This window comes from Dermacentor andersoni, chromosome 4 (assembly GCF_023375885.2).
Source record: "Dermacentor andersoni chromosome 4, qqDerAnde1_hic_scaffold, whole genome shotgun sequence".
In the NCBI taxonomy this organism is placed as follows: domain Eukaryota; kingdom Metazoa; phylum Arthropoda; class Arachnida; order Ixodida; family Ixodidae; genus Dermacentor; species Dermacentor andersoni.
In genome coordinates this window covers 90,246,919-90,267,413 of record NC_092817.1, presented here as the reverse complement: position 1 = coordinate 90,267,413, position 20,495 = coordinate 90,246,919, and the positions used below count along the sequence as shown (strand labels likewise).

The 20,495-nt window shown below is 46.2% G+C and overlaps 1 protein-coding gene across 1 annotated transcript in view; it reads right to left on the bottom strand.

The window, feature by feature from the left end:
- LOC126536808 (acid-sensing ion channel 1C-like) overlaps nucleotides 1-19,348 on the bottom strand; it is a 39,766-nt gene extending 20,418 nt beyond the window's left edge. Inside the window, exons 1-5 of the mRNA XM_072287623.1 lie at nucleotides 19,344-19,348; nucleotides 17,527-17,765; nucleotides 12,239-12,435; nucleotides 9,382-9,542; nucleotides 788-897 (exon numbers count right to left, since the gene is read on the bottom strand). Coding sequence (XP_072143724.1) covers nucleotides 788-897; nucleotides 9,382-9,542; nucleotides 12,239-12,435; nucleotides 17,527-17,765; nucleotides 19,344-19,348 — 712 coding nt within the window. The remainder of the gene's footprint in view (nucleotides 1-787; nucleotides 898-9,381; nucleotides 9,543-12,238; nucleotides 12,436-17,526; nucleotides 17,766-19,343) is intronic.
- Between the last annotated feature and the right edge of the window lie 1,147 nt (nucleotides 19,349-20,495).

The window sequence follows — 20,495 nt, the reverse complement described above, 5'->3', positions numbered from 1 at the left end:
GAGGTTTGCCCACTTTAAACCCTCTAATATATACACTTTACAGAACTGTGATACCTGTCTTTGGTGCAGAGTTACAAATTTATAACCTTCTTGCTTCATTTTTTTTTCATCTTATCGATTTTCTGCAATGTTGTTTAAAAAAAATGCAGGCTTTATATAGATATTCTGCTTGCTATACATTAGGTAGATTTAGGTCTGTTCTCTTAAATACAACGAATTTAGTTCAAGTCAGTTTAGCGGTTGTATAATTAATGCTAGCACTTCAACTTACGCTTACTTGAATAGGTGGAATCGGCGTTGGGCAGGAGTTAAAGCTTACACTTAATCAGCAACTAACTGCAGGCTCAAGAACCTGCGGTCAGTATACCTTTAGCTCACAGGCTTGTCATCGTTAGGTTTTGAGAGCTATGGCTTACCTAACCTTTCAAACACACAAATAAGAGGCGTGATTAGTACAAGTTTGCTCATTGAAGCATGTTTTGAGTCGGCTGTGTCGTTTCCTTGATTATGTGAGCAACAGACGCTTTCTCAATGGGCAGTTCGTTATGCGTACGCAATACCTCCCAGCTTCATTGCATTGTTCACTACAACAAGATATTTACTCTGTCGGAAACAAAGGAAAAGAAGGGTGCTTCTTAGATTATAGCGCTGTGTTGCAATGAGAGTCGGCAGCAAACACCAGCCGTGAGGCACCATGTCTGTAATTTTTTTTTATTTCTTGACTCGTCATTTCTTTCTCCAACTGTGCCGCTGTAACGATGAGATCGTCAAGGCAGGATCTGCTCACCGTCGACAGGCAAGTTGCTTGCTTGATAGGAGATCTTCGAGGCGTTGTAGTTTGAGCAGAAGATGCAGTAGCACAGGCCGAAGGTGGGGTTCGTGCTAGGTTCGTACATGCTGCAAGACAAGGGCGCGAAAAGTGCGACTGTTATGATAGTGCTATCGACACATGAGCTTTGACAAAAAACAGTGGAGACGAGAAGCTCGTCATGGCAAGACGCACTGATTCGTAGCCTAATTGGATATGCAGTAACTGTCTTTTTTTTTTCCTGTTCGCGTTTAAGTTCCTCGCGTGTGGTACAAATCAATGCGTTCAGCTACCTAAAGCACACACATGTAACGCCTTTGGTCATACGAGGCACAAATTTTGACCAAGCAGCCAGTGTTCAATCTCTCACGATGTCTCCAACTTAGGAACCCGGTTCTGTAAAAGTTCAAGGCACAAATATAGCGAAGCCGTGCACGATACCAAAGCGAGTACGCCTGGCCATAATTTTTGAAACAAGAGATTAGCATATGTCCCACACTCTTTTATACATTAATATTTAGAGCGCAGCTCTTAGGCGCCCGTTTCTGCGTTGAGCGCCAGCGTCCCTCGGCGTCCTCGGCGTAACGAGCACAGCGAACAATGAAAGAGCGAACGCGGAGCGCAGCGGGGGGATGAAAGACGGCGATAGCAAAGAGGCCGCGAGGAGGAAAGCGTAGGAGGAGGGTGCAGCCGAAATATGAAGAGTAAAACGGAGGAGAAGAGTATAGGCGAAAGGGTGAGGAGGAAAGCGGAGTACCGCACCAGCCGTGCTCCACGGCTGCGACCAGGCATGCGGCGAGCGCGTCCGCCGATACCATATATGGAAACAAAGAAAGCGCTGGCATGGGTTTCGGACCCACTGCGCCGCCGCCGCAAGAGAATGCGCTCAGCGCGAGCCACGCGTTCCGTGGTTCACGCTTTCTTTCTGAACAATGAGTGACGCAACCGGTGGAAATGCTTCGTCTTACGCTGCTGCTAAACGAGCTGCCCAACCATAGGCTTAGCGCCGTCTCCGAGAGGAGACGGCGCCGTTCAGAATCAAATTATTTGCCACAATATATAACGAATTCAAAACACCTAAACGGCTGCGCTCAAAATTCTCATTAAGGGGTATCGTATGATATGACAATATATATATATGTATATATATATATATATATATATATTATATGCTAGGCTAGTACGTACCAAAGCCACGTTCTGATTATTATGAGGGACGCCGTAGGGGACTCCGGATTACTTTTGACCACCTGGGCTTCTTTAACGTCCACCCAATGCATGGTATAAGAGCGTCATTGCATTCCGCACCTCCGTCGGAATACGGCCGCCGCGGCTGGTATCTAACCCGTCAGCTCGAGTTCAACAACGCAGCGCCATAACCACTAACTACTGTGGCGGCTAAACGTACTGATTGTATACCGGAAGAATATATATTATTTCTGTTAGTTGCAAAGTGCGTTCCAAATCCAAATTGTAGGTCGCACGCGGGGATATGAAAAAGTTTTTATCATTTGGTATAATTATTAGAGCTACATGAAAGAATTTTCGCCAGTATAATTACTGAGGCATGTCTACCTAATAGTGTAATTACCGTGCTAATATGCCTTTTACTTTTTGCATGCAGTGATCGAAGTTAGTGACCCGGATGATGGATGAAAACTGAGGCTCGCAGAGAGAGAGAGAGAGAGAGAGAGAGAGAGAGGATATAAGGAAGGCAGGGATGTTAAACAGTCAAGAGTGTGGTTGGCTACCCTACGCTGGTGAAAGGGAGAAGGGAAATATATAGAACGGAGAGAGAAAGGGTATAGAGACGTGCACAGATAGTCATTGAGTAAAAGCCGCTCGTGCAAACAAGACGTTCTCACAAAGCACAAAAGTGCCTTCACTGCCTTCTGAGCTGATGTTCGGTGGGGACGGTGCTCTAGTACTGTCTGTTCACTCAGAGGACAATCATTTAGTCTCCTCAATGTGTTGGACAAAGATTTGTCTTTGTGCTTGAAATTGAGGACAGTGGCACAATAAGGGGTCAATGTTCTCCTCGTGTGCACAAATATCACATGCAGGACTATCATCTATTCTAATTATTGTTGAGTATAAGCTTTCGTGAAGGCAACTCCCAGCCACAACCGACACAGAAAAGACGCTTCGCGTCGGTGCAGTCCGGCCGGAGGTCTGAGTTGCAGTGAAGGGTTTAGTCTGTGCAGTCTGGTGCGCCTTGTATGTGCGGTATTCCACTCTGCTAAGGAGAGCGTATGTGTTAGAATGCGAAGTTGTTTTGCAGCGTCCGTCCTTGAGAGAGGAATGGGGACGCAGCGGTCTTCTCTGTTTGACGTCCGAGCTGCTGTATCTGCGTCATCATTTCCAATGATACCGCAATGACCTGGTATCCATTGAAATAAGATATCATGGCTTTCTTCTCTCAAGTGATGGAAAACTTCTACGATTTCATACGTGAGCTGATCGTGAGTTCCATGTCGAAGAAACGACTGCACACATTGTAAGGCCGGCCTTGAATCGCAGAAGACTGCCCATTTTCGAGGACTTTCAGCATTTATCACATGAAGCGCGTCGCGGAGGGCCGCGAGCTCTGCAGCTGTAGACGTAGTGATATGGGAAGTTTTTAACCGCTGGGTTGTTCCTATTGTTGGTATAACTACAGCGCCACCGGAACTGGTTGATGTAGTTGAGCCATCAGTATAGACGTGTGTGCAGTCGCTGTATTTCTCGTACAAGAGGAGTAAAGTAAGTTGCTTGAGTGCTGATGCTGGCAAATCCGGCTTTTTCTGAAGTCCTGGGATTGTAAAGGTTACTTGAGTACGGCTCACACACCATGGAGGAATCGAAGGTCTTGCCGCAGGTGTGTAACCTGACCTGAGAAAGGCACGGTGCGCGAAGACAGTTGCACTGAATGTCGTGCAGGGCCTTTCTACTGGGAGACTTGCGAGGTCGTGGTTAGGGGTATGGGTGAAGTGTCCTTTGTGCAGATGCATTGTTTCAGTGGTAATGTGCGTTCTAATAGTGTAATCTTGAGCGACTGCAATAACTTCAGTCGTTGACACACTCCGCGGTATAGGCCAGGACATATATTGAGTGCTTGGGCTCGGATGCTCTGTATTATATTCAGGTTAGTTCTGCATGTGTCGGAGATCACCAGTAGGCTGTACCGCAGGAATCCAATAAAAAGGACTCTGTACAGTTGCAGCATAGATTGTATTGACACTCCCCAGGACTTTCCTCCTAGAAACCCAAACATATGTCAGATTCCTGGCAGGAGTTTTTTCACCTAATTCCCATGAGGGTTCAGGAGAGATTTCTGTCAATGACCACCCCCAAGAATCTTTGACTTGTGCTGTACCAGATCAGCCGTCCGTTGACAGATATCACGTATGGAGACATTGATTTTCCGGTAAATGCCGCCACTGCACACTTTTCACATGATAATAGAAGTCCTTGTTCTCGAAGGTAGGATGATGTAAAGTGGCTGCCTTCTGAAGCCGCGCGCGAAACTGCAGTCGCGTCACACCCGTCGCCCAAATACAAGTGTCGTCGGCATAGATGGAGAGCCTAAAGGTGCATGGAAGTGTGTCGGAGAGCCCAGTGAGTGGTAGATTGAAGAGCGTTGGGCTCAGTACTCCACACCCCGAGGCATACAACGGATACTGTGACGCTGGGAGGTTGGGCCATCCTCGGTAAGTATGAAAAAAGATCTCATATGTAGATAGCTACTAATCCAAAAATAGAACTTGCCGCCAAGTCCTATTGCCTCTAACGCGTTGAATATCGGTTCGTGCGTTACGTTACTGTATGCTCCTTTAACATCCAGAAACAGGGCAGGAAATAGTCATTTGCAGGACTCTTGGTGCTCTACGTACGTCACCAAGCGGATAACGTTGTCTATGGAAGAACGGAAGAAGTTGGTAATAGCGCCCAGCAACATGGCTATAGCGGCCAGCAAATTTATCATGAAATGAAGACTGTATGTGGTGATGATTGTCCATCATATGTCACTGTTGTGAGGCAGAAACTAAATATCTAAGATGGTCACATATCCCTCACTGAGGATCCTAGAGCTGTACGAACCTCTTTCCCTGATGCATGGGGCCGCCACAGTGAAGAAACTGAAAGTATTCATTCTGCAAGATCGACGTGTCACCATTGAAATGATGATGCATGGAACAGGTTTAAGCTACCGTAGCGTGCGGAGCATAATTCAAGACAAACTGCATAATTCTAAGATAATTCTAAGATGTCTGCACTACATAGACAGCTAACTTCTTTCCGCCAGACACGATGCGACCTGTCAAGGCAGATGCTAACTCTTTTGGAGCACGACGAAGATGACTTGTCTAGTCGCTTGCTATCTATGGACGAATGTTGGATCTACTTCTATGATTCAGAGACTGAAGATATGACACCATGATTCCGCTCCGCCTAAAAACGCCATCGTACAAATGTCTGTTGTCAGGTCATGACAAGGTAGGGTCATGTTGGTGTTATGAGTTTGCAGTGGAGTAATCGTGACAGACAACAGCACATATTACTGCGCACTAATGCGTGCACAGTACTACATGGTGTGAAGCAAAAGCCCCGTTGTATGCTCTGCAAATGTGTCCGTCGTCTCGCTGATCATGCACTTGCACACTCATCTCAGTCTGCTGAGAGCAAAACAATGTGGCTATGAAACATCGCCCCATCCACCTTATTCTCCTGATTTCGCACCAAGTGAAAATTGCTCCAAGAAATGAAAAATTCAGTGCATAGTGGTCGATTTGATGATACAGGTGAAGCCATTCAAGAGGTCGAACGGTGTATTTCCGTGTTATCTTATAAAACGGAGGACTAAAAAACGCTGACAGGAAATGTGTCGATTTGAATGATGACTGTGCAGAGAAGTCTTAGTAACTGAAAAGTAAAATAAAGAGTTTCGTATATTTATTTCTTGGCGATTATCAGAGCTTTTTTATACCCCTCGTATGTCTACGCTGCCATCTTTCGTACTCACGTCCGCTTCGCCCGTGCTGCTGTGCAGGACAAAGCCTCTCGCACAGTCAGCTGCAGTTGCCGCGCACGGCTTCTACTGCTGTTGTCATGGACGTCGAGATCGTGGCGTTTCGTGCTGGTGCCTCATTTCGATGGAGACACCCGTGGGAACTCAAGGGACGTCAAGGGCACGTCAGGCAACGACAAGTTGTCAGGATTAGTTGGAAGCGCATACTATAAGCAGTCTTCCATATTATGTATGTTGATTTCAAAACCAGAGCTTCACACGCACATCTCGTATGCTTAAATCACTGCTTCAACATGCTTTTTTTCTCGCCTGCTATATCCGCGGCTAACACGTTTACCCAAAGGACGTATTATCGTTGCAACAAGAAGTGCTGGGCAGTGAACTGTAGCAGTGGTGAGTATGCTGCAAGAATTTACAAGGTTACGTTATCTTGGGTGGTGTGCAAAGCTGCTCTCCTACGTGGTATATGGGAAAAGACACTTAAACAGCACGCAAGTGGAGCTGAGGACGCGTACATGCTTGATATCAGCCACTGCCTCCGCCGGAATTATTCGACCAGCCATCTGCGCAGAATACGCAAAAATTAAATCGAACTTGCCGCTGTTATTGCCATGTCTGGGCCTTCCACATATGTGGAGGTTTCCTAGCCAGACGGCCGCAAGCCGCCTCCTTACCTCCTCACTAAAAGGAGTAGGAGAATGTAGGGATTGAGATCATCTGAAGGACATGTCGGCTACCATCCAGTGCTCTGTGGTAGAAAATTGAAGACTAGGAACTTTTGAGTGCTCAGTGACCGTTTTTTTTTTCTTTCTCTTTAGTGCGCCATCCGGTCCCTGCCATCTTGCCTTTAGTGCAGTTAGGGGTCCTGTCGGTAGGTGAGGAGGCGGTATGCGGCCGTCCGGCTAGGAGACCTCCAGATGTGCGGAACGCCCAGACAATGCAATAACGTCAGCATGTTTGATGCAATTTTTTGCGTATTCCGCGCAGATGGCGAGCCTTGCGAAGAATTCCGGCGGCGGCTGTGGCTGATATGGAGCATGCACGCGTCCTCAGCTTTACTTACATGCCGTTGGAGCGTCTTTGCTCGGTACAGATGGTGCAAGAAACAAACAAACAAACAATCAAACAATCAAAGACCGGTCCAGTGCCATTGAGCCCTCAAAAGTTCCTATTCTTCAATTTTCTATCACAGAGCACTTGGTGGCAGCCGGCATATTCTTCAGATGATATCAATCCCTACATTATTCTACTCTTTTTCTTTTTGCTTTTTGTACGCTTTTGTAACTAACTCCCTTTGTGACAAATACCGTCTGATATCTGCGATTACGTGTTCTGAAGCATTCTGAAGAATTCAGTTCGCTAGAGATTGTTTCCCTACGTTGCTTACAAAGCCCGACGTTTTACTTCAAGGACCGGTAAACAAAGAGGAGTACTCGGAATAGTTGAAATACACCGAGATACTCTAAATAGACGCTGGAATTCTCAAAGTCGTATAAACAAACGACTCTCTGAAAAGCGCGTGATGGAAAGGTTGCCGAGTTCAAAGGAGCTCTACGGTGTTGAAGCGCCTCTTGGAAAACATGTTTTCGTGCCCCCCCCCCCCCCCCCCCCTCCTCCCATCACCCACCTCCCACAATTTGATGCCAAAAATGAAGACCTTCAAAGAACCATGGCAGCGGCCGGTAAAAGAACAGCGGGATACGATGTTGCCTGGGCACAAGAAGCTCTCTTGAAAAGGTGCCGCTCCTTGGAAATATCCCATTCTTCACAACCTAAAAACATAGCTTTGACCCGGGCGTTTGGCAAGAGGCGAGTCCCTTTGAAAACGAGCGCGACTTGGTCAGCGCTACTTGCTTGTAATTAGAGTTACTGTACATGCTCCTTTTAAGGAGCCAGAGTTGCGCCACTGTTTCCCGCGCGCCACTCGCACCGCCTCCAGCGATTCTAGCTCCGCTTAGAGTTACTGTATATATGCTCCCTATCCCTTGCCATCTTCCGGACTGGCATTAACGCAGCTTTCTTTCTTTCTTTCTTTCTTTCTTTCTTTCTTTTGATTCTGTGCACTTCTCACAGACCGGCCGCGTCAAATGACAGCTGACATGAGTGAGAACGCGGGGCGCTGCTCGAGCCGATGACGATGGGCGAAAGGAATAGGTTTGGAGTCAAAGTAGCATAGATTCGTTTAGTTATTGCGGTCATGGCAGCCCTTTTAGTTTCGTCAGCGTGGACGCCGAGGGCGCGTGATGACACCCGATCCGCACGGGGAAGCTGTCGTTATCTGACGTTGCCTCACTTTTCCTCCTCCTAGGTCGTCGCGTCGCCTGATGCAGTTGCGCTGTTCTTCCGTTGGCCAGCTGCGACTCCAACGACCCCTTTCTAGCCCGCGGGTCACGGCCTTCATTGGGGGCGTTCTGACTGTTGTGATCTTGGGCGCCGCTAATCGCCTCCTCACGATAGCGCGTGTTACACGTTTTCCGCGTCTGTATAGCTCTATCGGCGTTGGCGTTAGCCTCGTGTCCTCTGTAACTGGCGGTGGGCGGGCAGTCATTAGCCACTCAAGTCAGCACGTGCTCCCCCCCCCCCCCTCCCTTCTGCCCCCGCCCGCACTCCTTCACCCTTCCCTCGGTCGCTTCCGTAATTCGACGCTCCACGTATAACGCGTCACAATTGCGGCGCTCAGCGCTCGCGCGACCGGTGCTACGACTATGAGCAGAATCTTGGTTTGAGCTTGGTTCTTGTTTCACGGGACTGAAATTAAGCGCGAAATGGCGATCGTGTGAGACCAACGTAAACACAAAAGGCGCTCCGTCATGTGTGCTCCACGTTTATCCGCGTTTTCAGTGATCGTCGTTTCGCGCGGTCTTAAGAACGTAGGCCCGTATTCGCAAAATGCTCTTACGCACGAATATTTCGTAGGAGAAAAATTCCGCCAATCCTGATGCTGGACGCATTATAAGTGAGAGCGGCCATCCGATAACAAAGAGCACTTACGAACGAGAAAATTTGTCAATAGGGCCTGCGGTCGGTTGGAAGTTCGGCCAGCGGATGCGTTAAAAGGCTGCAGAAAGACGACGGCCGCGAGCATTCCAAAAAATCCAGAGGCTCATAGTTCGCTTATACGCACAACCTCGACGTTATTTGAGAGAAAGATAGGTGTTATAGATTATTTACAGTGATGCAGAGAGGTCGGCCTGCGCTGGCTTGCTGTGGCCTGCTACTGGGGAAGGGAACAGGAAACGAAAGCAGTGATGACTGATGACGATGAAGAGAAGGGAGTGTGCATATAGGATTTGCCGCACTATACGTGGCGGCATCTATATATAATACATTTATATAAGCATTGCGTACATGCCTAACTTGTGGCTCGCACTCCTGCGCTAATTAGGAAGTAACTAAGGGGAATCATACAAAGCGAGAAGCAAAATGTGCGAGATGATGCTTGCTTGCTCAGTACGTATACTGTAGTAGTACTCAGTAGTCGTGCGAATGCAATTTCCATCTAGAAAAAAAGCAGTTGACGATTTAAGAAACAAATGTACGCAGAAGTGGCTGATCTTGTTCCCACCTGTCATCCAGGCAGCTCTCTCCCTTGACGGTGCAGTTCAGGACCATCCTCTGCTTAGTGTGTCCAAGAGTGAACAGTGTCTGGCTGTTGTTGTATTTCCGAGCGACGTTTAAAAACGGGTACAGCTCCTCGGTCGTGAAGTTATGTACTGCGGCAATGTCCTGAAGGGAGGCGCACCGAATAGACAGTAAAGGCATGCGACATCGCGTACGAGACGGCGATAAGCATCGAGGAAATACAGTTCTGAAAATTAACGGTCAATTAAGACTTGCACTCAAGCGCTTGCAAGTGCTTTTTTTTTCCTTCTTACGTTTTGAACACACGAGACATGTACTAGCGTGTACCAGCGAGTACCAGCGTGAAAATTTACTTTTTTATCAGCTATATTTAGTACATTCGCTGCTCCGTACCATTTTAGCTGTACTTCGATATCATACATTACCAAGCAATTCATTGCAAGGTTCGTAACAGCGCAACACAAGACACGGACAAAAGAGAGAAAGAACCCTTTAATGAAAGGCACAGATTTTAGTTGGCGTACAGACATCGCTGACATGCTATTCTGCGTGGGGAAGGGAATCGGGGAAAGAAAGTGTATGCACCGTCCCACAATGAGGTGACAGAATTCGCTGTGTGAAATGTGCATGAGGGTGACAGAGTAGAACTAAAGTTTGTCGAGTTGACCAATGTTTTCTAAATATGTGAATAAAAAGTTCATCACACGCCTCTGTTATGTAAGGCAGGCTAAAGGGCCTAAGAGACAGTCAAATGACAAAGGTCTATTTGTAAGCGAATGCATGCAATGTTCATAGAACGCACGCTCATCAGCATACGCTCGACACTCGAACAGCATATGCTCCGCGGTTTCAATTGAGCCACAGTTGTTGCAGTGTGGACTTGTCACTTGACCGAAGCGGTACCGTAAGCCGTTTCCATAGGCGGTGTTCAGGCGAAGACGATGATATAGAGTTTCCAAATGGCGAGGAATGTTGGATGGGAGTCTGTATCTGAGATCTGGGTCGATTGAGTGAAGGAAAGGGTAATGCTGGGTCGGCAAGCTCCACAGCCGGTCCTCTTCTTCAGAAGCAAATCTTTAGCTAGTTGGGAAGCATAAGATCTAGTGAAATAGATCCGTTTATAGTTTTGGTGTTGAAGACCTTTACGTGCCGCTTAATCTGCTTTTTCGTTGGCCAGAATACCACAATGAGCAGGTATCCACGACGACACGGCGCCGTGTCGTCGTTACTACCTTCCTTTTGTCCGTGTCTTGTGTTGCGCTGTTACGAACCTTGCAATGAATCCTAACCAACTGGCCCAGTTTGCCGTCTTGATCCATTACCAAGCAAATTGAGTATTTTCACTAAGTTTAATTCACTCGTAATGCGATCAGTTCGATTCCCTACATGCATAAGAGGCTGCAAAGTGTGGCCAAGAACCCTGAACATTGTTGACGAAGTAGTTCGTACGCTACCGAGGTTCGTAAGGACAGGTGCCGGCCAGTGGGGATAGGCAGCATATTACTTCAAATTCAAAGTGCTTAAGAGAGCCTGATCATGAGACTCACGATTCACAGATGCATTAGGTCCACAAAAACTCTTTCCTGAAATAGCTACAATAAATGACAAGCCGAAATACATATATGGAACGCTTGTCTTGTATTGTCACTGCCAGTTCACTTTTACACATTGGCTTCAATAGGGGAACGGTTTGAACGTTGAAGGAAGTCGTTTTTTTATTAATTTTTTTTTATTTTCAATACTGTTAAGCCCTTACGGACTGTTACAGAGTGGGAGAACATTTTAAACACATTTACACAAAAAGCATTTCCAGCCTCTGCTGAAACATTTTGGCTGAATGGCATCCTGTGAAGACATTGGCGTCGAGTCTGTTCCATTCAACAATGGCTTGAATGAGACATGGAAATTTGAATGTGTCAACCCTTGGCGTGTAAGGCTGAATGGCATGAGGGTGATTTATACGAGCTGACACTCATACTGGACGTCGTAGATATAGATCTGGATTTATTTTCAAGTTTTTATTATAAAGTTCATATAGGAATTTCAGTCGCGCTATTTTTCTTCGTTGAGACAAGGGTTTTAGATAGGCCCCGTCAAGGAGCGCAATTACGGATTGTTTTCTGTCGTAGCTCGAAAAAATGAAGCTCTCCGCTAGCCTCTGGACTCCTTCTAATTTGCTAATTTTGGTTTGACTGTGAGAGTCCCAAACGATACCTGCATATTCCAGTGCTGGCCTTACTATAGTTCTATATGCCATGAGTTTGACATCAGGAGTGGCATTTCGTAGCCTCCTTTCTAGAAAACCAACCTTACATTGCGCAGATCCGCAAATGTACTCAATATGTTTGCCCCACCTCAAATTATCGGTAATATATATAGGGATTTCGAGATATTTTACATGCTTGGAACGCTTGATTTCTTTCTGGTTAATGGTGTATGAATATTGCAGGGGGGGGGGGGGGGGGGTTCTTATTTGTAACTGTCATACAGGTAGTTTTCTCAAAATTAATTTTCATGTCCCATGTCATTGATAACTTTCAAAGATTCATTCAAAATTATTTGGTCACTGACACTTTTCACATAACAAAACAAAACGCAGCCATCGGCGAACAATCTCGCATCAACCATTGGATCGACACCAACTGCAATGTCATTAATAAGCTATAAAAATAAGACAGGCCCCAAAATTGACCCTTGCGGCACACCAGACGACAATTGTTGTCTGGTGTGCCGACAATTGTTGTCTATGCATGCATGCAGAAGAGAAAAGATGGACAGCTGATCTGAACAATGCTTTAAGCAGTGCTCATATGCGAGGAGTTATTTCCGCACTTACGCACCATGGGTCCTGTCTGATCGCAGAGGATGTTTCTTATGGTACCATTGATCAGTCCCAGTGTGTCCGGCGAGCACACAGCCGAGGCCCTGAGCGGGTTCAGGTTGCAGAACGTGACGGCGGGGAGTTGAAGGCTGTTGCCTTCGGTCATTGATATGGACACGATGTCGCGGTATTCGAAGTGGTTTTGAAGCGTTTTTCCTGTAAGGCAACACATGCGCATTGGGAATTAGACCATTTTGTGTTCGTGCTAGCCGGAACGCGATCTAATAATACCGCGCAAGTATCCATCCCGTTTTCTCGACCGTAGACTAATGCTCTAGTGTGTACGAAAACACTAGAGCATACTGGATGCTGCCGAGTCACCGTCATCGACGCCTTCACGGACTCTGCCAAGCATATAAGTGAAATTACCGCCCACGTTCCGAAGAAGTTATGCAAGCTTGCTACACATGTTACAATTATAGTGCGGCGTTCACTCGGTGATACCCACACCTTGTTGGACGTGCAGATAGTCCGGACTGCGAGGAGTGCAAGGTACCCGAGACAACAGAGCACGTCTTGTGCTGATATGTGATATGTTGTGCGACGACAATCATTGGTTTGCCAATCAAACTTTGTCTGAAAAGGTTCTATTTGGACCTTGGTCGGATTCTTGTCGGCGGGATTTAAAAGCGCTAATCAAATGCTTGCACGAGAGCGATCTAGATTTGAGACTTTGAAGAGTCTTTGGTGTTCAAGTTCACTCACCACCATCTTCACTCTCATCAACACCACATCTCTCCCACCCTCTCTTTTTAATGCCTTCTCCCTTCCTCAATGCTGAGTAGCAGGTCACAACTTTGATTCAGGCCGACCTCTCAGCTTTTCTACCATAATAAATCTCTCTCTCTCTCTTTTGAGGTGGAATTGCGAACATTAGGACGCGACGTTCATACCCAACATTTAGACCAATGAAGAACAGATACGCCTCTAAGACGCGTGATTGCGCTAACCTACGAACGCTTTGTGGCACCAGCATCTAAAAGGCTGAATGTGGCAACTAGGCCAACGATGCTCGCAAGGAAAAGCTTAATCACAAATAATCGCCTAATGGAACGCCACATTTGCGTTGTAATGGAGTTAACTACGCTCTACGTTCGTTTGTGACGACAGATCGTAACATTTCACCTGCTTTATATAGTGTATACGAGGATCAAGCTCATCCTCAAATTATATGCGCGGTGTTAAAGTAATTCGCGGCTTCGTGAAGCCGCGTTTAATTGGACCCTGTCAAATTCAAGTGACTTACATAAAGTCTTTGACAAAGATTTCGCAGGCGTTTCACGTGAGTATAACTGTATCGTCTAGCCGCTTACCGTGGCCCTCGTATAGCACTCGTTACTCAAAAAACACAAAATACAAGCGTTAAAAAGGGCAGCACTTGTATTCTCTCTCATGAACTTCGAAGCGCAGGTCGTGCTACAATATCCCTGTGCCAAAGCCAAGCGACGGGTCTTGCCCACAGTGCATAATAAAAACACTATTGCTACACCATGTTATTGTCTTTTTAGCGGCGGCTTCTAAACGTTTGACAAATATAGTGTAAGTAGCGTTCATTCTTTCCATATGTATCTGATTGAAATTTGAAACCCTTTGTATACGCAAGGGCGTTAATAAAAAGGCGTCACTACAACTTTTCGATGACTGCGCTGATAACGTTGGCACTATAACGTGAAACTGTTCCATTCTGGTTTTATTCCAATCTCCTGACATCAAAGTTACGTAACCGCTGATGAAAGCATCGGGCGGTGACCCGCCGAGTTGCTTGCACAGACCAAACAGACACTCTCCTTGTTTATAGGAGGCCACTTTTGTTCGCTCTGAAACCAAATATCGTTGCCTAGTTTCAAAGGTTCTTCTTATCTAATTGACTGACAAAAGACGAAGAGCACGCAGAAGTGGAGACCGTTTCGGTGGGACCGAACTTGCGCAGTGAAAGCAGATAACCGGACAAGAAGGGCGGTGCCGGCGTCTGTGATTGGTCCGTTTTTCATTGCTTAGCTTGTGGTGGCTGGTCGAAAATTGCGGGGGCATGTGACGGTGAGTTAAATATTCCGCTAAAATGGGTCATCAGCGAAGAAGAATTGGCAGAGCGATGTCATATACGTACCAGAAACGCTCGGCAGCTTTATACTGCCACGCGAACATTTTTGTTACACGCAAAGAAACGCATCCCCACCGCCAGCTCCGAGTAGCCAGAGAATGAGCGATAGGCGGGCAGCCATCTTTAATGCCTTTCGAAACGGGGCTGTGTCCGGCTATTTCAGAAGAAGTATCCGGCTATTAATGCATCTTTAGTGCCAACACGTCACTTTCACTTGGTGAGTTTTCGCGGTTTTGCAACATCGCGTGTCAGATAAGAGAGGCGGGCGCAGTTAGGAAAGTTTTGACCAGTAGCGGAGGGCTAATGGCAAAAAAAGGCGTAGAATCGGAAATAATTATTTTTCTTTTGTTCGGCCTAATCATGCATAATCAATGTGTGCATGTCATATAAGCTAGGGAGTTTTCGCTGTTTTCGTGACATCGCACGACAGACAAGCGAAGTGGGGGCGGACAAAAGATATTTGCCCAGTCATCGAGAGCTAGAGGTAGAAACGGAATGGAAACAGAATGAATAGCTTTACGTTATAGCGCCCCTATTAACAGCTTTCGCTGGGCCGCCGGAGGTAACGATCAGCAGTTCATCGTGCCGGCTGCACGAGACTATATAAATGGCTTGCACTGGCGTCATGGTAGCCGCCATGTTGGTGCACCGGCGCGGTGAGCAGCAGGGTTCGTCACGTCACGTGAAAGATATCAATATGTCGACCTCAATGAGGTCAATGCATGCAGAAAAAAAAAAAAGACTTTCCCTAGGGGCCAAAGTGTGCCGCACTGAGAGTGACAGCTTGCGCAACTCCGCGGAGACCTGCTGCTGCGAATCCTCCGGCTTTCCTTGGTTTCAGTTAGTGCATGCACCAACAGACCCCTAATGACACTGGGACGGCTGCGCAGGTTGTGCAACGGAGACTGATAGTTCACATGGACGACGCTTAGCGGCTACTCTGCGCAAGCATCCTAAAATGCATAAATTACGAACCAAGAGCGGTGGTTCAGCAGTAGGCGCTATAACGTATACATGCAAGCCTATCTGTATTGAAGCGTTACAACCATGGAGGAAGTAAACAAACTAGGAGGGAAAATCACGTCATGCAACCAACCTTCACAAGCCAACTCTCTCAAATCTAGTGGCTGTTGTAAGCAGATTATTTATTTAGGCCGTCGATTTCTTTATAAAGGTTGTTGAAAATCGCAATTCTCAGATCATCAAGTTTACAACTCTGTAACTCAGCAACGAAAAAACGATATTACAATCTTATCAATTGCCTCTAATAATACATCTAAAGAGGTGATAATTGATGTACTATACATGGTTTTCAGATACACCACTAATATGTGAGTAGAACTCTTGCAAAACTTTCGTAAACATAGTAGCAAATTCACGTGAAATATAAAATAATGTATGAAATTTGTCTGCTTTGAATGTTCTGACGTATGCAACTTAAAGAACTGCGATATATCTCATTTTGATGCTCAGTTGCGGATTTGTGAACTTCGTGCGTCTATCTTTCCCAAACTTACCGATTTTTGTGATTTTCTTAAAAGAAAGTTCAAGCCTCAAATCAAAATTCCATTTACTACAGTCAGTACAACTTAACGTTCTCTCCTAAATGCAACAAACTTATTTGAAATTAGCTCAGTGAATACCTTCGTTTTACATGTATTTGAATAGACGGCGTCCGAGTTGGACCCGGGATGAAGCATCCTCTTGGTGCAAAATTTGCAGAGTATACCAAACTTCATGGTCGTTGTTGAGCGGAGCATACGCAGAACGTGCCTGTGGTGCGTATTCCTCCCGTCGCTGACGACCCTGCCACCGGCAGAGCGCCGAAGGAGCACTGCGCAGCGGCAATCCGTATGTTACGTGCGCCTCAGTGACACGGGCCAGCCACTGACGACAAAAAACTGACGATTCGCCGTTAAGAACTCTGTATCGACCGCTACGACCCCAATTGGATGGAAGTATAAGCGGCAGGTAAATGGGAGCAAGTCGTGTCGTCCCAAAGGCACATTTAAAAGCAAGGTTCCCACAGCAATGAAGTCCTCAGATCTAGAAAAAAGACTCCAGTGAAAGTCCCCATACCTGTCTCTGGTGAGCTTTCTGGCTCAGGTAAATACAAGAAAAAAATTTTTGGGCTCCAATCCACGCTGTGAATGTGGTCGGCCAGCGAAGCTGTGATATCACCTGATCCGATAGACCAATGTGGCGTAGCCTTGAACGACTCAGCAATGCACTACATGAAATGATCGACATGTAAGACAATTAAATTGTCTGGCCTGTGCACGTCGCTATTGTGCATATTGACGTTGCTGTTCCGGTCGCCGCTCATCGTGTTCACGCTGCTCTTCGGGAGTCCTAACTATGCGTGGCTTTCATATATAGCGCTATCACAAGACAAATGAAATCATTTGCTAGGCGGGTTCTTCTTTTACCTATGAAAGTGTAGTGACGTCACTCCCTGCTTCGTATGCTACAGTTTCCGCTTCGCGGCATCGGCAGCTTATGCAACCGTAATCTTTACCGGGAAACGAATGAGGCGAACGCTACGTGCTTCGCATTGTTCGAACTCGCCTTATAATATATAAAGTGGTTTTTGACACTTTTTAGAGCTTTTCTTTAATCGTGGAATGGTCTTCTGTCGACTGTTCTGTCGACGGAGACGAAGAAATCCCGGGATCCGAGTCGTATACAGCGTCGCTGTAAAAAGCTTCCGTTGTACCAACCGCTCTGTGCACGTTTTCTCCCCATACGCCAATTGTGCAAGCTCCGTCGTTTATTGGAACGTATACATTTATAGCCTTCCTTGCAAAGTGCAACTGTGACTGCCGCAAGCTGCTGCCACGCTCGGTGTCCTTTCGGCAGAGCGCAACTAGCGCTGCTACTGTGAACTGTTGCGCTGCAGTGTATGGGCACTAAAGCTCACCGTGACTCGATCGCGTGTTCGGCCGACTTTTCTCGACTTCAGTTTTATCCCATGACGCTCCCTCGCATTCCTTTCCTTCCTCCATGGTTACAACAGGCAACTACGATGACTTCTAACACGTCCCAGTGACTCAAGAAATCACAACAGCCGTCGATCGCTTCAAAACGCGCGCACACAGCGCCTGCGCGCACGGGGCGGTGACGCGCCGTCTCAGGAAGTGGCTCACCGATGCTGATGACGGTGACGACGAAGAAGACGACATATACGGTGCAGAATATCCAGAAGCGCCAGCGGTTCTCGATGACCACCAGCCGGTCGATGCCCGTAGTGGACTCGGCGAACAGCTCTTTGAGCTTCTCCAGGGGCTGCTTTTCGTGTGCCTTGAGCCGGCACAGCCGCGCAGCCAGCCGGAACCGCAGCAGCAGGCGCCGCCGGCGTTCCTGGGCCGCCGCGTGGACCTGGCTGCTGTCGTTGCATTATTATTATTATTATTATTATTATTATTATTATTATTATTATTATTATTATTATTATTATTATTATTATTATTATTATTGCGTAAAAAATAGCTTAGAAAGTACTACCGGCACTTCATGCTAAAGGTGACTCGCTGTCTTCTCAAAGCAGAATTCTTCAAGCTGACGAAGACCGTCTCTGACTTTGAAGACCCACGTAAATTTCTTGCCAAAGCAGTACGAGAGCACACGCGAACAGCTCAAGTTGTCTGAAGATGCCGCAAGGACCAGAGACAAAGAAATTCAGAAGCTAAATCAGGCTGTCCACGCTCAGGCTGAGATATAGCAACGATTACAGCATGATCAAAATGGATCTGAACAGCACAGCAGAAAAGCAAATCTGAAAATTCGTGGTTTGCCGGTTGCCGATAAGGAAGATTTGAAGAAAATACTGAATGATCTTGCTCGGAAAATTGATTTGCCTTAATTTTCTGTTGATGCTGACGTCGTTGCTGTCCACAGACTTTAGGGCAATATAGACACTATCCCTACGGTCTTAGTTCGTTTCTCAAAGGTAAACATGAAAGAAAACTGGATCAAAGCTCGTGGAAAACTTCGACAGCTCTGTGAATCGAAACTGCTTCCGAAGCTCTATTTCGATGACAATCTAACCAAGGCAAATCGGCATCTGTTCTGGCTTGCAAGGGCCGCAGGCAAGCTACACAAGTACAAGTTCGCTTGGGTGAGAGGAGGAAAACTCTTCGCTAAGAAGGACGAAGATTCTCCACTCATTCGCAATAGCAATGAAACGGATGTTCAAAACATCCAGTGAATATGACTCCGTACATTTTACTTGATTTTTCGAACTTTGGAACTTTTAAGGACAGCTTCGGTCCGAATTCTGAATTAGACTTTACTTTGGTCAATATAAATATTCGCAGTGTACGTAAATACTGGGATGAGTTTAGAAATATTACATAAAATGCAACAAATTTTGTAGCTGTACTTATTCTAACCGAAATAAATATTCCCGAATCAAGCGCGCAGTTCTTTGTAATAAAAGGTTACAGTGCAGAATTCGTGACTCGTTCGCACCGTCGATGGGGTGCAATTGCAGTTTTTGTGAACAAAAAATACACAGTATCATGCATTGATGTAGGTTTTACTCATGCGGAAGGCCTGTGTTTAAATCTAAGGTTTTTTTCAGATCACTTTTACTTTGTTAGCGATCTAACGGCCTCCTGCAAACAATGTCAGTCGTTTCGTACTAGAATTAGAAACTGTTTTGAAGGATTTCGGTTATGAGGAGGTGCTTTGCCTCACCGGTGATCTAAATATTGACATATTATGCCCAGGCAAAACTAAGTGTCGGATTATTTATCTGCCCTTTCTGTTTTTGGCCTCGAAAGCATGGTCACCACCTTCACACGCGAAGAAGTTGTGAATGGCCGAACAACGCATTCTTGCTTAGACCACATCGCCGTACGGGCGCCTAATCACGATCGGCATTCATGCGTGATCATGCAGCGCTTAGCAGATAACTTCTTCACTGTCTGTCATTTTAGTTTGAGGCGCCTTTTTAACACACCTCATGGTTGGAAAGTAAATAGCTCAGATAGACGAACGCGCGTTGCCTTTGTTGATCAACGCAAATTGGATGAGATGATTGGCAGGTTCGATTGGTGTTCACTGATTGTTTCCAGACGCCAGTGTTGATTTATGAACAATTTTGTTCGCAAATACGCAGCTTTCAAGAAGCCTGTACTCGAATTGTTATAACTAAACAGAGAAGAAATCACAACCGGCTTAACTAACCGTGGATATCACGAATGCAATCGCCGACCGAGATTTGCAGCAGAAACGGCTTAAGCGAACTCCAAGCAATGCTAAGCTTCGCGCTAGCTGCAGAATCGCAAGGAATGAAGTCGACGCCCATATACGATGCGCAAAACGACGCCGCTATTTTCAACGTTAGTTTCAATTATCTGTTCGAAAACCGGAGAAAACGTGGTCACTCATAAACCACCTACGCGGTAGAGACACTACCAGTTCAAAGCTAGCCGACGCTTTCCCAGATTATCTTGCGCAGACAGCCACAATCTTCAATCAACATATCGCACGCAATTCGGGAGCAACCTCAACGATGCCAGTTGGCCGATCTGGAAAATAAAAAGTCATATCAGTCTCCGCGTTCTTACCGACGATCACGTTTTACGTACCCGCAAGAATAGTTGCTGGGTTTAGGCCACATAAATCAGCTGGCATAGACAATATATCGGTATCTTTGCTCCAACGAACCGCATTCCTAGACACAGCTACGATGCCGGTGGAATTAAAAGCGGTCATTGTAACGCCATTATTTAAAGGAGGAAAGAAAGGTGATGTGGACAGCTACCGACCTATTTCGATGTTACCAATCATGTCACAAATAATAGAAAAATTTCTCTTAGAAACCATGACTTCATTTCTAGATATGCTTTCAGTCATATCGAGCAGTCAGTTTGGTTTTGTCGCGGGGCGGGGCACCATTGGCTCTGCTCGAGGAATTTTCAGACGAATTAAACGCAGCTTGAGAACAAAGCATGTTTGCATGTGCATTGTTTCCCGATAGTTCTAAAGCATTCGGTACTGTGAACCACGAACTTCTGCTTGAAAAACTATACCTGCTCAGTTTCAGGGGGCAATTTTACCAGTTCCTAAAAACTATTTTTACGGCCGCTCGCAGGTGATATCTTCAGAC